At 51.7% G+C, this 16,548-nt stretch overlaps 2 protein-coding genes across 5 annotated transcripts; one reads left to right on the forward strand and one right to left on the reverse strand.

Annotated features, from left to right (window-relative positions):
• Positions 1–4,532, reverse strand: CKS1B (CDC28 protein kinase regulatory subunit 1B). The gene is made up of 3 exons (XM_037498891.2): positions 4,185–4,532; positions 1,503–1,630; positions 1–882 (listed from the first exon to the last, which is right to left on the reverse strand). The coding sequence occupies exons 1-3, from the start codon at positions 4,241–4,243 to the stop codon at positions 830–832; spliced, it is 240 nt and encodes a 79-aa protein (XP_037354788.1). The 5' UTR covers positions 4,244–4,532; the 3' UTR covers positions 1–829.
• SHC1 (SHC adaptor protein 1) lies at positions 4,521–16,350 on the forward strand. 4 transcript variants are annotated; one of them, XM_037498889.2, is made up of 13 exons: positions 4,521–4,741; positions 9,239–9,406; positions 10,091–10,161; positions 10,663–10,726; positions 10,885–11,004; positions 11,271–11,324; positions 11,497–11,548; positions 11,719–11,845; positions 12,941–13,139; positions 13,227–13,296; positions 13,374–13,502; positions 13,661–13,899; positions 14,671–16,349. In XM_037498889.2, the coding sequence occupies exons 2-13, from the start codon at positions 9,242–9,244 to the stop codon at positions 14,797–14,799; spliced, it is 1,419 nt and encodes a 472-aa protein (XP_037354786.1). In that variant the 5' UTR covers positions 4,521–4,741; positions 9,239–9,241; the 3' UTR covers positions 14,800–16,349. The 4 variants fall into 4 exon arrangements, with proteins under 4 accessions (XP_037354786.1, XP_037354787.1, XP_037354785.1 ...); XM_037498890.2 differs by lacking the exon at positions 4,521–4,741 and adding an exon at positions 5,534–5,881; XM_037498888.2 differs by lacking the exon at positions 4,521–4,741 and having other exon boundaries at positions 8,287–9,406; positions 13,377–13,502; positions 14,671–16,350.
• Positions 16,351–16,548: the final 198 nt, after the last annotated feature.

The raw sequence follows: 16,548 nt of genomic DNA on the forward strand, positions 1-16,548 counted from the left end.
TATCTCCAACCAATGTGCACAGTGAACAGGTGTGCTTGAATCTTAGGCCGGGCAGGAAGTGGGGCACATCAGTAGTCTCCAGCTGACAATCTTTACTCTTTATCCTCAACACCCTTCAAATATCAAGACCATATTAAAGCACCACCTCTGACTATAGGAAATAGTTCATTTGTTTTGATGAGATGATGTTGTGCCTATATAACCTCTCTCTCAGGCTAATGGAGTAAAATGTATTTCAGTAGATGTCTGCTTTAAGTAGATTAAAAACCAATTACCTGACTATTGAAATATTACCCAAGTATTGCCTCATTATCAGTAGAAGCTGAGCGTCATTATCTAACCAAAGGGTATATAATTCGACCATGATATGGAATGTGATGCTCACTGGAGAGGGGGAAATCGTTACAATTAGAGCCTTTGATTATAAAAACTTCCTCTTTAATCAAGACTTTTAACATGGAAAAGATTTCTTGAATAAAATGGAATTTCCAACACATGAAACACAAATCACCATACTTACAACACCTGGCAGGAAAAAAACAAAATAGCAAGTTTACACAATCCCTGTAACGGCATGGTTTTGGTCTCAGATGCTTCCTCACCATGGCTTATGGGGTCACACTCAGCCGAGGCTGCAGTCCAGAACACTCATCTAGCTGGGTCATGGTGCTGTTGGCTCTGCTCAAGCAGTAAAGCATTCACCAGCACATTCAGTGTATTGAACATCCTTTAAATATTAAAGTGAGAAACAACAAGGCACAGTAATAATGTAAAGATGTTAGTGAGGACAGCTGTGTAAAGCTTGAGGCTGAAAAATGGCTCCCCAACTTCATTTCTTTGGCTTCTTGGGCAGAGGCCGCCGGAACAGCAAGATGTGTGGTTCTGAAAAAGTGAGTGAAATCTGAGAGGCAAACTCACACCATTCCATTCTATGTACAATCTATAGTGTATCCCACCTCCACCTCCCAGCTCTCACCCACTCAGATGTTTATAACTAAATCAAGATCTAAGCATATGCCCTTAGAATCAGACCCAGAAGTCTTTTGCTATGTTGGTACAGTCCCTGGGGGCCCTTTATTAGTTCTGCCTGGGAACTTGGTGTCTGGTGTCTTATCAAGAGATATATTTTCGTTGGCTTATTTGGAACACATCCAATAATTTGTTTTCTGATGGAGAATGAAGTAGGGGCAAAAACCACTACCAAAAAAAAAGGAACACTGACTGACCTATAGAACAAAGGAGGTTTCCCAGTGTGGGATAGAGGCAGTTGGGGATAAAGGCTAATTTATGTAAATCTTCACAAAAATATATGAAAAAGTACAAATTAATAGCTCAAGAACCAGCACTTAAAATTCCAGGCACTGTTGTATTCTTTTTTGCTCACTGCATTTCTTTAGATGATTGGTCATATGAGAAACCAGTAAACTACTACCACTTCCCCTTATTTTTTCATTCCCTCAGTGAAGCAGTCCTACACCGCTGCCTTCCACCATTGCACTGACCTGGTTCATGAATCATATAATGGACCCATCCCTGACTCTGCTGAACACCAAGATTCCTCCATTCAGATTCAGACATCAAATGGGTTTTAGGGACCAGCTTGGCTATGTCCTTGGGCAACATGACATGCCTGTAACAGAAACAGGAGAAGGTGGGAAATATGGGTCAGTACTGGATAGAGTCTGTTAGACAAGTGCCTGTATAAGAAGCTAGAGAAAAACCAGTTTCTGATGTCAAGAAGTTTATATAATCTTATTGTGGGATAGAGGCAGCTGGGAATAAAGGCTAAATTATGTAAATCCTCACAAAAATATATGAAAAAGTACAAATTAATAACTCAGGAACCAGCACTTAAATTCCAGGCACTATTGATACATTGCCTCGGTCTTCCTGGAGCTTAGTTTTCTAGTTGATTACCCTAAAACAACATAATGGAAGCCTCACAGCACACACAGTTAATAACTAAAGGATTGGTTAGGAAGGGAGAGAAGCAATTTTTTTTTTTTTTTTTATAGAGGCATGCTTTATTTATTTGTTTGCTGGTTTGTTTGTTTTTTTGTTTATACATGCACTGGGTACAGTCAGAAGCACGGGAGGGTGAGAGAATTCACCAGAGCCAGAGCGGGGAGCAGAGCAGGCAGAAGGACCGAAGTACACTGCTGAGGGGAGCAGCGGGCGGCAGGAGAGGTCTGCACGCCATGTGGGACCCTCCTCCGGTGGCCGGGGAGCAGCCAGGGATCGAACCGGCCGTGGGCAGCTTCGCAACCCAGCGCTCAACCGCTGCACCACCGGGGAGGCCCAGCAATTTTTTTTTTTTGAAGAGAAGTAATTTTGTGGAAGAGGGCCTATTATGAAGTACTATGTGGAAGAGCTACCACAAAGGATGAAATGTAAATGTGTTATCCTTTAAGACCTACTCTGGGGGCCTCCCTGGTGACGCAAGGGGTTAAGACCCAACCTATGAAGCTGTCCCCAGCCTCTCCAGCATAAGTTCGATCCCCCGCCAGGGAGCAACCCACATGGTGCAGCAGACCTCTCCTTACTTGCCCGCTGCTCCCCTCAGCAGTGTAATTTGGTCCATCTGCCTGTTCTTTTCCCCACTCTGTCTCTGGTGAATTCTCTCACCCCCCACACCTCTGGCCTGTACCCCAGCTCTTGTGTGCATAAATAAATAAATCTTAAAAAAAAAAAAAACCTATTCTGAATCTCATTTTCCTACCTCTGAAAGGCTGTACTGAGATTCCTTTGGGAAACTTCACGTTTTCCTAACCAAAGTTATGTCTCCTTTCATGGCAAAGAGATTACTCTGACTTGAATCAAGCTAACTCAGATAGACTTCATCAGGTACAAAGAAAATGTACTACGTGTAGCCCCACTCTGTGCCGGTAACAGGATTTTCCCAAAGAGGTTCTTGTCTAATTGTCTGAAAATAGACTACAATCCAACAAGCCCCTAACACACAGTTTGGTTTTAATACTTAGACAAAACAACCTTTCTTAAACCAAAATACCATTACCAAGACTTACACCTTCCAGGGAATGAAAGCAGTGACTTCTCTCTGTTCTCACAAAGATGTTATAAGCATATTGTTTTAGTTAGCTTAGTTCAGATGTAGAGGAAAACAGGTGGGGAAGAAAGTTAATTGGGTCCAAGCCTGGGGTCTTTTCTCAAGAGCCTGGCTTAAAGATGATTATATACTTATCAGCACACACTGAATTCTCTAGAGCCTTGCATCAGACTGGAGAAGAAACACAAGAAATCAAGTTTCCATTTTATTTTCTCCAACTGAAAAAACAAGATACAAACTTGGGAGTTGCTTTTATGTATTACAGTTGATACAGACTGGTGGAATGCCAGCATTTGTATAATTCTTTGTGTTTCTAATTTTCCAGTCTAGAATTATGGATTGAGGATTTATCGAATGCAAACTCAGAATTCCTTCCTTCACCATCCTGGGCAAGTCCTATGTGCCTATCTCTATTATGCTATTTACCACTTTCTTAAGTCTGTCATTATTTCCCACATATTGTCGGATTTGTTGAAAGCACAGACCATGGCTTATCCCCGTATTTTAGCAGAACACCTGAAACCTATGCACACTCTCTAATTGTTTCCTAACTAGGAACATATTAGGTTGATGTTAAGTCTCTTCTCAAAGTTCCTGGCTAATTTCACTCTACTCCAATTCTTCGAACCCACTTCCTAAAACAAGCCGGACACCACGCCTCTTTCCCACGAATTAATAAGCAACACAGGCTCTTAGAACTCTTCTCTCATTGAGAACGCGCAGAAAATTCCAGCTCCGCCACTGTCTTCTTTTCCCAGTAGGATCGACGGTTCTACGGTGCTGCTGTGACATAAGCAGTCTCAAGAAGGCAAGTCCAACTTGCTCAATAAAGTTGGGAGAATGATTTACCAGCCCGCTAGGGTGAAGGTGGGCGACACGCAAACACTGTAGCCACGCCTACCTACCCCTCCCCAGTTTTACTCCAAATTCACTTCTTTCGTCTTTTGCAATCACGGCCCACCCTTCGCGCGTGCGCCTTACGCCCTCCACGGCACACCCGGCCCGTTTATCCCGCGCGCATGCGCCGATTCTGTGGGTTCAGCCCTACTTAGTAACTCCTCGTGCCCTCACTTGTCAAAACTCGCGAACTCGTTATGACCCCCGCGCCGGCACTAACCGGTACTCGAACTCCTCGTCGTCGTACTTGTCCGAATAGTAAATTTGTTTGTGCGACATGATCACTCTGTCTTAGGACCGTCGACCGCTCACGGCCAACCTCCAAACAACTCCCAGAAGCACGCGCTCCCACCCTCTTTGGCCTCGCTTTCAAACACACCGCCCGCGTTTCCTATTGGTTCCTTTGGCTTAAGGCGGGACATCTTCTCCTTCAAGCCTTCTATTGGTTAAGATTTGCGAAAACTCGAGCTCTCATTGGAGGACAGGTCTTACATTTCTCAAGAAGAAGCGTAGATAAAAACTAGGCCTCTAATTGGCTAGCTCTGCTCCCCTGCGCTTTCTCGCGCTGCCACTGGCTGATTAGGAAAAGTGGGCTGGGGGAAGGAGGGACTGTGAGGTAGAGGGTCAGGGGTTAGTGAGGCCGGAAGTGAGTGCAATAAAGTTTCTCCAGGGAGGCTGGGCCCGAGGAGAAAGTTGGAGAGGCGACCAAAGGAGGCAGTAACGTGATCTGGAACCAAATCGGCCCGCGGTGCGGTGCGGAGACTCCATGAGGCCCTGGTGAGTTGGTCTTTTTTTTCCCTGAGGTGATCCACTCCTTCACCCCGGAACCCCTCTCCCGGGACCCTACTTCCGGTCCTCGCGTAAAAGTCCCGCCCCCTGAGACCCCTCTCCGGAAGTCCCACCTCCCAACTTCAGGGGCTCCCCGAACCCCCACTTGTTTTTTATTTATGGTCCTCGACCCCACCCTGTCGCCTAGCTTTCCTGGAAGTCCCACCCCCAGACACGCTTCCAGCCCTACTACTGGAAATCCTGTGTTAGTTCTTCCAGTGCTCCGAAAGCCCGCCTCCTCGCGACAACACTCCGCTAACTTTCGACTATGAAAAAGCCTGTGTCCCAGGCAGGGAAAGCCCTGCCCCTCAAAGATCTATTCGAATTTGTGAAGCCACGCCTCCACGGGCCCCGCCCCCATAGAAGCCCCGCCCCTTCCTTAATCCACGTCTGATTGTCCAGGAGCCTGGGCCACCTAGAAGCCTCTGACGCACGCGTTCTAGGGGACCACCCCCCCAACCCCCCGGGAGCTTTATCCCTCGCGGGCTCAGGTCTTCGCCTTGGAAATTCTGTCTTCAATCCCGTAAACTGCACCTGCTTACGTTATTCTATTCTTATTTCTCTTTTGGGTCCTGGGCCCAATTTTCCTTGCCTCTTATGCTTCAGGGGTTGGGAAGTCGAAGTCCCAGCTCTGGCCCTGAGGAATGAGAGATTAGAGGCAGCCCCTTTCTTCTCCTTTATCCTTTACCCCAGAAGAACTGGGATACAGGCCAGAGGTGGGGTGAGTGTGTGTGTGAGAGAGGATTCACCAGAGATAGAGTGGGGAACAGAACAGGCGGATTGACTGAAATACACTGCTGAGGGGAGCAGTGGGCGAGACAGGAGAGGTCTGGTGTGCCATGTGCGTCAGCCCTGCCGTGGTTGAAGATTGCTTCATAGTGCTGTAACTTAACCCCTTATGTCACCAGGGAGGGCCCCCCTTTATCCTTACTAAGGGAGGACTTACCAGAAGTGGGCTGGATTTGGGATTTGGCACGAAAGTGGGAGAAAGACTTGCTCATAGATTCCCAGCCGCACTCCCAGAGGTTACTTTTCCAGGACTGACTATACCCCAGAAACAACTGTCTCATACCTGCCCCTTGAGCGGTGGTAAGGCCATGGATTTGTTACTGTGTGACATGTGGGTGCCATGTGACCCACCGGAAAATGGTGTCTTGGAATGGGTAGTGCCTTTCTGTTGTTTCATTTTTTAATGGACTTTTCAGCCCCCAGCACTCCTCTGGCTCTTCCCCTCCCCCTAACCAGACTTTTCCTCTGGGCATTCCTCCTGCTTCCACTTGCCCAGCTTTCCCTTTTGGAAACATTCCTGAGGCTTTTACCATTTCCTGCTACTTCCCGCTGTTCTTGCCTCCTCCCTGCATGGCTGAGAAGCCACATGCAGCCTCCCCTCAACACCCCATCACCTGTAGGCAATGTCCTTTCTTTCTGTGCAGTTCTACTTCCTCTTGCTTCCAGCGTCCACACCTGTTGGCCATTCCCTGCCTCTGGATTCTGGAGGCTCCCACTGAAGGCCCATCTCTAAAGATGACATCTGGTGTGTGTCAGGGATGTGAGGCTGCTGCAAGAGCCTCTCATTCTTTGTGCCTGAGAGCTAAGGTCTTAGGAAGCAGTGATAGAATGCCTTATTTGTAGTGCTGTATGGAGGGAATGACAAAGCTCTCTTGGGATGAAGATTAAGAAGAGATGAAAGGGGCCTCCCCGGTGGCGCAGCAGTTGAGCGCTGGGTTGCGTAGCTGCCCGCGGCCTCTGCGGCGCCGGTTCGATCCCCGGCTGCTCCCCGGCCACCAGAGGAGGGTCCCACATGGCGCGCAGACCTCTCCTGCCGCCCGCTGCTCCCCTCAGCAGTGTACTTTGGTCCTTCTGCCTGCTCTGCTCCCCGCTCTGGCTCTGGTGAATTCTCTCACCCTCCCGCGCTTCTGACTGTACCCAGTGCTTGTACAAACAAACAAACAAATAAATAAATAAAATAAAATAAAAAAAATCTTAAAAAAAAAAAAAAAATTTAAAAAAAAAAATAAATAAAAAAAAAAAAAAAAGAAGAGATGAAAGAATGTTTTTAGTATAGTATGTAACAGGTTTTAAGTGCTGTTTTTTTTTTTTTAAAGATTTATTTATTTATTCATACAAGCACTGGGTGCAGTCAGAAGCGCGGGAGGGTGAGAGAATTCACCAGAGCCAGAGCAGAAAGCAGAACAGGCAGAATGACGGAGTACACTGCTGAGGGGAGCAGCGGGCGGCAGGAGAGGTCTGCGCACCATGTGGGACCCTCGCCCATGGTCTGGTGGGGGATCGAACTGGTGCTGCAGAGGATGCGGGCAGCTTCACAGCCCAGTGCTCAACAGCTGCACCACCAGGGGAGGCCCTTGTTTTTTTTTTAAAGATTTATTTTATTTATTTATGCATACAAGATTGGGGTGTAGGACAGAGGTGTATGGGGGGCATGGTGAGAGGATTCACCAGAGACAGAGTGGGGAGCAGAACAGGTAGACTGAAATACACTGCTGAGGGGAGCAGCAGGTGAGACAGGAGAGGTCTGCTGTGCCATGTGGGTTAGCTCCTAGCTCACTGGCTGCTGAGACTTAACCCCTTGCCATCACCAGGGAGGCCCCAAGTGCTTGTTGTTTGTTAATCATTGTAGTCATGGTTATTTGCGTCTCTTAATCTCTGAAGAGTAGGGTAAATCTAAGGATAGGGTAATTCCTAGGTGTGTGTGGGGATGTATGTATGTATTTTACAACTTCTTTGTGGTCACTTTCTTATATCTTCTATGGCTTTATCAAGGAGAACTGTGGCAGGAAGCTGTGGGTAGAAGGAATGGGTTTGGAACTGTACCCTATGTCCAGCCTCATTCCATCTTCTGGCACCCCTTTTTCCTGTACTTCACATGGATTTGTCTCCTACCTCCTCTAGTTTTTCATGGCCTGTATCCTTCACTTCTCTGGGAAAACTATTTCACTCTCCCCCCTCCTCTAGCCACATTCCACCCCTTGTGTGCTCTGTGGTGGCCACTGCACCCTCCCCAGTCACTCAGCAAGAGGAGGGGGTCTGAGCATACTTGGCAGAGCCAAAGAACTGATTTAGTATTAGCATCCTGACTCCATTTCTACCCCTGACAGCTTACTTTGCTAACTAGGCCCATGGACAGGGGGACAGACAGTGCTTGGCCATATCCATTGTTCCTTGGTGTGGCTGATGCCATGTGTAGAGATAAGGCTTCTGCAGCTTCAGCTTCTGCCTGAGGGCTCCCTGAGGCGCCACCCAGGTTGGACTGTATCCCCCTTACTTCACCAGCTTTTTCTTTGGCTTTTCTCTGCATCCACTGGGACCACTTCTTTTACCCATTTCTTTAGCTCTAGTCCACAGCTGTTGTAGCTGAGGATGCTAATGGCCCGGGCTCCCTGGGGCCACCACCCCACCGTTTGGTAGTGGGGGTGTGGTGGCTGGGCCGGAGAATGGGGGAATTTGAGTATTTAACTCAGACTGGAAGGGAAATGCAGAGCTCAGGGAGCCTCCTCCCTTTTCCATCCCCAGCTGCCTCTGTTTCCTCCCTTATTCCCCCCTACCCTCCTTCAGCTTCCTGCTCCCTTTGGCCTGCCCATATCCGGTTTGGATTGATCCAGTCCTTCTCTTATCACCCTCCTTTCCTTCCCATTTCTGTCCGTCCCTCCCACCCCCACTTTACTCCTTCCTGGATCACTAGCTGTTTATTTTGGGGTGGGGGGCATGGATTGGCTCCACCCCTGCTAGAGTTCTGTGTTGGGGCAGAGGGGGAGGCTCAGCCCCTCAGAGCCTGTGAGTCAGCACTGTCCTCACCATTGGTCTCTGCCTTTCGCTCCCCGCCCCTGGGGAGGAGCCAGGCAGCTCTAGTCCTGCCTGTTCTCCTCTCAGCCAGAGAAGAGGCTCCACGCTGGGCTGGGCAGGGATGGGTCCTGAAACTGTCTGGGCCTGAGCTGAGGGAGTGGGAACCACTTGTCCCGCTCCCTCCCCAGAACCCCTGAGATTCCTGGGCCTTGGCGGTCAGATTAGGCTAAGGGCCTGGGGATGCCCCCTGCCTGGCCCCCTTGCCCTCACGCTGGCAGGGGGGCCAGGCTGGGCAGCAACCTCCTTCTCACTCCAGCCATGGATCTCCTGCCCCCCAAGCCCAAGTACAACCCACTCCGGAATGAGTCTCTGTCTTCGCTGGAGGAGGGGGCTTCAGGGTCTACTCCACCGGAGGAGCTACCTTCCCCCTCAGCCTCATCCCTGGGGCCCATCCTACCACCTCTGCCTGGGGACGACAGTCCCACCACCTTGTGCTCCTTCTTCCCCCGGATGAGCAACCTGAAGCTAGCCAACCCTGCTGGGGGGCGCCCAGGCCCGAAAGGGGAGCCAGGAAGGGCAGCCGAGGATGGGGAGGGGATCCTGGGAGCAGCCATGCCGGACTCAGGCCCCCTGCCCCTCCTCCAGGACATGAACAAGCTGAGTGGAGGCGGCGGGCGCAGGACTCGGGTGGAAGGGGGCCAACTGGGGGGCGAGGAGTGGACCCGCCACGGGAGCTTTGTCAATAAGCCCACGCGGGGCTGGCTGCATCCCAACGACAAAGTCATGGGACCTGGGGTTTCCTACTTGGTTCGGGTGAGTGAACGTCTTCCCTCCTGCTCTCTCCCAGATCCCCTAGCGCCTCTGCTGCTCCAGAGATGCTGGGTTCTTCTCTCCTGCTCTTCCCCAGCAGCTCACTTGGTTTCAGCAGCTTGTTTCTTAAACCTTTCCTTGCCCCTGGGTCTGTGGCCCCTTCCTTTGGAGCTCTTCCTGGGGCCCTTCCCTCCTTGTGGCTCCCTGCCCCCACCCTGCCTTGCTTAGTAGCACAATGCCCAGCACAGCAGCCCTTAGGAAATGTGGGAATGAGTGACTCTTCACACACACACACACACACACACACACGCGCGCGCGCACGCGCACACACACACACACACACACGGGAATGAGTGACTCTTCACACACACACATGCACACACGCGCACATGCACACGCGCAGGCTCCCGCAAGTCTCCGTCTCCTGCCCCTTTCTGGGGATGTCACTTCATGCCACTCCATGCCTTTCAATCCCCTCTGCCTTCTCCCTAGTGCATGAGGTCCTCCTCCTTGCTTGCCCTTTCCTTCTCTCCTGTTCCCTATTGTACCTTGTGGGAGGTAGCACGGCAGTGGGGAGAGCTTTCTTCTTATTTCCCTTAGGGACCATGCAGGGGGAACTCCAGGGGCCCTTTGAGAAGGGGCTGTGGGAAGGCAGCTGACTGGTTACCCTTCCATTTGTCCCCACAGTACATGGGCTGTGTGGAGGTCCTGCAGTCAATGCGTGCCCTGGACTTCAACACCCGGACACAGGTCACCAGGTTAGTGGGGGGCGGAGGGTGGCAGCCCTGGCATTAATGAGTGGAGGCAGGGCAGCTGGATGGTGGTAGTGCTAGTGAGAGCTTATCTTTGGGTGGTGAAGGGGACTGAAAGAAAGTTTGGGGAGAAGGTCTAAGTCTGAATGAAAAGAAGCAGCTCTGACCTGGAGCCTCCTTACTTATCCAGCCTTGAGAGCTGTGGGGGAGGTGGCAGAGGCAGCTGGTGGCTAGAGCTTGAGTAGAAAATGGGGTAGATGGGAGGTTGCTGCTGCCTTTGGGAAGGGAATGGGACATTTGGTAGTTAGAAGGGGGTGGGGCCATACCCATTGAGGCTCTAACCCAATCAGCCAGGAAGCGGCCTCTCAGTGTCATCAAATATTAAAGGCCCTTAATTCAATCCACCATGACAAAGAGCATGGAGTACCCCGCGTGTCTGGCCTGGCCTTCCCCTCCCCCAGCTGAGTGGGAGGTAGGCTATGGGCCTGAATACTCCTCTTTCCTCAGGGAGGCCATCAGCCTGGTGTGTGAGGCTGTGCCGGGTGCTAAGGGGGCGACAAGGAGGAGAAAGGTACCCGGGGTCCATGGGGCCAGGGCTGCTGCTGGGAGATGTGGAGGAGCAGGGGGAAGGCAAGCCTGGGGCATGTGGGAAGAAGGCCAGAAGTCAGGAGTGTGGTGGGTGCCCAGTGTTGGGAACCCAGCTTCTGAGACCCTTGGGCTCTTCCCTAGCCCTGTAGCCGTCCACTCAGCTCCATTCTGGGGAGGAGTAACCTGAAATTTGCTGGAATGCCAATCACTCTCACTGTCTCCACCAGCAGCCTCAACCTCATGGCCGCAGACTGCAAACAGGTTGGTGGGGCTGGGCAGGGGGACCAGAAACACTGATGGGAGGGCCAAGTGGGCACAAGGTTGAGGACAATAAACTAGCAGAGAGGACTTGGGTGCAGCAGGACAGGAGGGAAGGAGGAAATCAGGAGGACATGGGGGACGAAGCCAAAAGGAGAAGACTGGGGCTCTGCTGCCCTGGGCTAGGGGTGGGGGGCACTCGGATGGCACCCTCAGGCTGCCCGACACATGTTTAATTCCCTCCCTTCTCTGACCCATTTCACCCTCAGATCATCGCCAACCACCACATGCAATCTATCTCCTTTGCGTCCGGCGGGGACCCGGTGAGTTGGGGAACAGAGCAGAGATAGTGGGAAGGGAGAGTAAGGGGCTAGAGGATTGGAAAGTCACTAGCTAGAGAAGTGGGTGTGCTAGGATTGAGGTGATATCTGAAAAGGTTAGGGGCAGGGCTATAAAATTGAGCTAATTAGCCTCTTCTGACTCTGTCCATCCCAGGACACAGCTGAGTATGTCGCCTATGTTGCCAAAGACCCGGTGAATCAGAGAGGTGAGGCGTGGTGGGGAGCACAGGGTGGGGCCGACTGTCTGTGAGGCAGGTGAGCCAGGACTCTGGGAGCTAAGCAGGGGCTCCTGCTGCGGAGGACGAGGGCCCCTGTTCACACCGCCCCCCAGCAAGCCCCACTCAGAGATCACTGACATCCTCTGCTGTGCCCCCAGCCTGCCACATCCTGGAGTGTCCCGAAGGGCTTGCCCAGGACGTCATCAGCACCATTGGCCAGGCCTTCGAGTTGCGTTTCAAACAATACCTCAGGAACCCGCCCAAGCTGGTCACCCCCCATGACAGGTGAGTGGCTGAGGAGAGTGTGAGCAGCTCTTGTGCCCTGGACAGGAATTGGGAAAGTAGCTCTGTTCTTCCCACACTTGAACTCAGAGAAGTTGAGGGAAGAAAATGACCTGTGTGCCCCTGCTTCCTGCTTCCTGCTATTCTTAAATTTCCTGTGACCATTACAAAGTTGTTTGAGGCCCTGCCTGTTTCAGAGCCCACTCTTCCTCTTGTTTGTGCGGGACCTATCGTTCTGGTCCCCCATTCCTCAGCTCTTCCCTGACTGGCTGCATTTCTTGTTCCTCGCCATCTCTTTTTTTTAGCCTATTCCACTTTTTTTCCTAGCCTATTCCAATTTCTCCATCCTTTGCTCTTCATTTTCCTGCCCCTGCAAGCCATCACGAACTTGGGTGAGGGAGGATGTCTTTCCTTAGATGCCTACTTTTCCCACCTCAGACCAGTAGGTACTGAGCATTTACAGGAGGTTCAGATATCCCAGAGCACCATCTTCCCAGTCACTTAGTGCTTTCCCTCTCTCTTAGGGTACAGTTTAGTGATGGAGGCCATCAACTTTAAAGTCAAATCTCAATTTACATGTCAGCTCCACCTCCTTTTTACTGTGAAATCTTGGGCCAGTCTTTTCATCTCTGACTCCCATCTATAAGATTGGGGAAGGGGGCCTCCCTGGTGGTGCAAAGGGTTAAGATGCAACCTATGAAGCAATCCGTAGCCACTGAAGCATGAGTTTGATCCCCGGCCAGGGAGCTACCTACATGGCACAGCAGACTTCTCCTGACTCACCCGCTGCTCCCCTTATCAGTGTATTTCAGTCAGTCTGCCTGTTCTGCTCCCCACTCTGTCTCTGGTGAATCCTCTCACCCCCAACCCACACCTCTGGCCTGTACCCCAGTTCTTGTATGCATAAATAAATAAATTAAAAAAAAAAAAAGATTGGGCAAAGAGTGGATACCTACCTGACAGGCTTGCCAGGATGAAGTGATTTGTGTATATAAAACACCAGCCTCAGCTTCGCCTGTAGGAAACCCCCAATACACGACCACTGTTCTGTGCCCCTCCCTCCCCCCACCTCTTTCCTCACTCTCTTGTCCCTCTCAGGATGGCTGGCTTTGATGGCTCAGCTTGGGATGAGGAGGAGGAAGAGCCACCTGACCACCAGTACTATAATGACTTCCCGGGGAAGGAACCCCCTCTTGGCGGGGTGGTGGACATGAGGCTTCGGGAAGGGACCCCCCTGGGGGCTGCTCGACCCACTCCGCCCAATGCCCAGACAGCCAACCACCTAGGAGCCACATTGGTAAGTTGTTGGGATGGAGGGAGGCTGGGCCCGGGTTGGTAATGTCTGGTTAGGGTTTCTGGTTTCACCTTGTTTTTGTCCCTGCAGCCTGTGGGGCAGCCTGTTGGAGGAGACCCAGAAGTTCGCAAACAGGTGCCACCTCCGCTACCCTGCCCAGGTATGAAGGGAACTGAAAAGGGGGAGTCCAGTCCAGGAAGCAGGCCTGGGGTCACTGTAAAGCTTCCCTTTCCTCAGCAGGCAGAGAGCTCTTTGATGACCCCTCCTATGTCAACGTCCAGAACCTAGACAAGGCCCGGCAAGCTGGGGCTGGGCCCGCCAATCCTGCCATCAATGGCAGTGCACCCCGAGACCTGTTTGACATGAGTGAGTGCTCCTCTCTCCTTCCTGCATCTGTCTTCCCCCTTGGCTTCTCTTGTCCTGCCTTCCTGTTCTTTCCTTGTTGGCCTCCCCTCCCTGAAGGCCTGGGTCTTGGGCATGTGTTGTGCCAGCTGCCTCTCCTAGCCCCCTCTCTGTACCCCTAGAGCCCTTTGAAGATGCCCTTCGGGTACCTCCACCTGCACAGTCGGTGGCCATGGCTGAGCAGCTCCGAGGTGAGCCCTGGTTCCATGGGAAGCTGAGCCGGCGAGAGGCGGAGGCCCTGCTGCAGCTCAATGGGGACTTCCTGGTGCGGGAAAGCACGACCACGCCCTGCCAGTACGTGCTCACCGGCTTGCAGAGTGGGCAGCCCAAGCACCTGCTCCTGGTGGACCCTGAGGGTGTGGTGAGTGTGGCAGGGTTTTGGGTAGGAGTGGCAGAGAGGAAGTGCAGCATCCCTCTTCCCTCATTGCTCACTAGATCTTCTCGCCAGGCACTGCCATTGAAGCCTTTCCTTCTCTGCATCCCTCTCCAGTGATGTGGGGTGCGTCTTACACCCCTGAGCCTGAGCTGTGTTCTCTTCAGTTCTATCTAGTCCTCAAATCCCCAGATCTTAATTTCCAGCAGAGCAAGAGGTGTTCAGAAGTGATGGCAGTGGAGGAAATGGTTTTGGAGAGAGGTGATGCTCAGTGTGAGTCAGATGCTTGAACAGAGGCTAGAAACTCCAAATCTCTCCTAGAGGAGCAACCTAGGCTCCCCAGCCCCTCTAGACACAGCACTCAGCACTGTGGCCTTTCTCCTCTGTACTGCCTCACTGTCTCTCATCACTTTGGGCTCTTCTCTGCAGCAGTCTCAGCTTCCCTTCCAAATCTTTTTTGCACTTTGTGACCCCCTCCGAGACATGCTGCCTCCTTCCAAGTCAAGGGAGTAGAGGTTCCTGAGCGTCATGATTTGTGGGGTGAATCCTCTGCTTTTTCCCAGCTCACTTACCTGCCCATCCCCATGGCGACTCTGACTTCTCAGAGTAGGGAAGCCTGGGTTAGGACAGATAGCCTTCTACTCTGATGTCTTTTCCTCCTTCTTCAACCCTTCTGAATGGTCCAGGTTTTTCGACCTTGGGGGCAGAGGTCTTATTTGACTCTTCACCTGAATGTCCCTCTCTCTTCTTACTTTCTAGGTTCGGACTAAGGATCATCGCTTTGAGAGTGTCAGTCACCTCATCAGCTACCACATGGACAATCACTTGCCCATCATCTCTGCGGGCAGCGAACTATGTCTACAGCAGCCTGTGGAGCGGAAACTGTGACCTCTCCCAGAAGATGCCCTTCCACCTCTCTGCCTGTTTCTCACTCAGGACCTCCCTGGGGTGGGGGGTGTTGTGGCGTGGTCTTGTGTAGTTGCTGGGGGAGTAGTGTGGACACAGTGTTTTCACCATCCAGCTGAGAGGGTTTGAATCAGGTGTCTGGGGTAGGAGTCTGCTTCTCCCCAAACCTCACCAAAGTATTAATGCAGAGAGTGGCCCCCTTCCCTGGGTCTTTCCTGTGCCAACATGATACCTCCTTCCCCCAGAAGGTGGGTGCTTAAGGCCTGGGCAGGGTGCCTTCTTGCAGTGGAAAATGTCCTGTGATGATAGACCCAGTGAACAGTTGTCCTTCCAGGGGAGGGGGAACGAATTATACCATGGGTCGACCCCTGGGCTCAGGGTACCCCAGACTCCTCTCAACAATCCTCCCTCCCAGTGTTTAAACTTTGTGCCTTTGACCATCTCCTAGGTCTGAAGATATTTTATGCAAAGAGTTCTCAGGCCCCTGAGGTCAAGGATCGGGGTGCTGATGCCTTCTTGGCTTCTGGGACCCTGTCCTCTCCTTGTTCAGCACCCCCTCCAGTTTAGGTTGGAAGAACAAAGGCAGGAGTGGCAGCTGTTCCTTCTCTCTAGGGATATGCAATCTTTAGAGACTGCCTTGGAGCCCCCCTTCCGGCCAGGGGGGAGATGGACCCCCTTTCTTGCTCAGTGCCTCCTGGCCGGGACCCCTCACCCAAGGGGTCTGTATATACATTTCATAAGCCCTACCCCTCCCACGTTGCATGCATGTTATACTCTACAGCCAAAGTGCAGCCCTTTGTAGCTCCATCCTGCCTCCCCCTGCTGGGGTGCTGGGGGGGGGTGTGTGTGTGTGACTACACTGGGGGCCTCCTGAACTGTTAATCCCCAGGTGGATTTTGTGGTGGCTGGAACGGGGCCTTGAGACTCTGCAGCAGTAGACAATCCCCAGATACCATCAGTAGATTTGGAATTGCATTTATTGTTTTATATGTGTATGTTTTAGGGCTATAGATTGACTTTCCTAATTTGTTTTCCATGGCTTATTCTTGAGCACAAAATGGTAATAGTTGATTTCATTTATACATCACCTTTTTGATTTTTCAAAGCCATTTTACAACTCCTGGCATTTTCCTCACTCCAGCCTTTGAGGCAGTTGGGTCTGGCAGCATTATCTTCTACAAGAGACCTGAGGTCAAGAGAAGCTGATTATGAGCTAGGCTAGAAAACCTTGGGCCTGATGTTGGGGAGACAATTTTGCTGAATGCTTGTTAGTTTCACTCGGGGGAAGCAAGAGACCTGCAGTTGCTGAATACTTTGTTTGGGGCAAGACCTGTGCTAGGTCTGAGGTGGCCACAGCGACAGAGGAGCCGGCCCTACTCTGTCCTTAGGCCGTATGGATAAGGGAGAGTTGACTGTCTTAATCCTTGTCTGCCCTTTTTTTTTTTTTGTTTCAATGTTTTCACGGGTCTCACTTATACCAAAGGGAAATAATCTTCATTAAAGTTCATATTTCTTCTACCTCGGCCTCTTAGTCCTGGTCGCTGCCTATTGTTCCCCGCGGGCCCTCCGTCTAGGGCGGCCGGACGCACCTGGCCTCGCTCAGGTCTGGTTCGGGCGGGCGGCAGCGGGGGGGGGCGGGGGGGAGCCAGCTGGGGCATTGGCGGGGGCCGCGAGGCCGGGTGGGGCGCTCGGGCCATCTTCCTGTTGGGATGACCGTATCTACAGAGGGGG

Source organism: Talpa occidentalis, unplaced genomic scaffold (genome assembly GCF_014898055.3).
Source record: "Talpa occidentalis isolate TD23 unplaced genomic scaffold, MPIMG_talOcc4v2.1 talOcc4.9, whole genome shotgun sequence".
NCBI classification, from domain to species: Eukaryota; Metazoa; Chordata; class Mammalia; order Eulipotyphla; family Talpidae; genus Talpa; species Talpa occidentalis.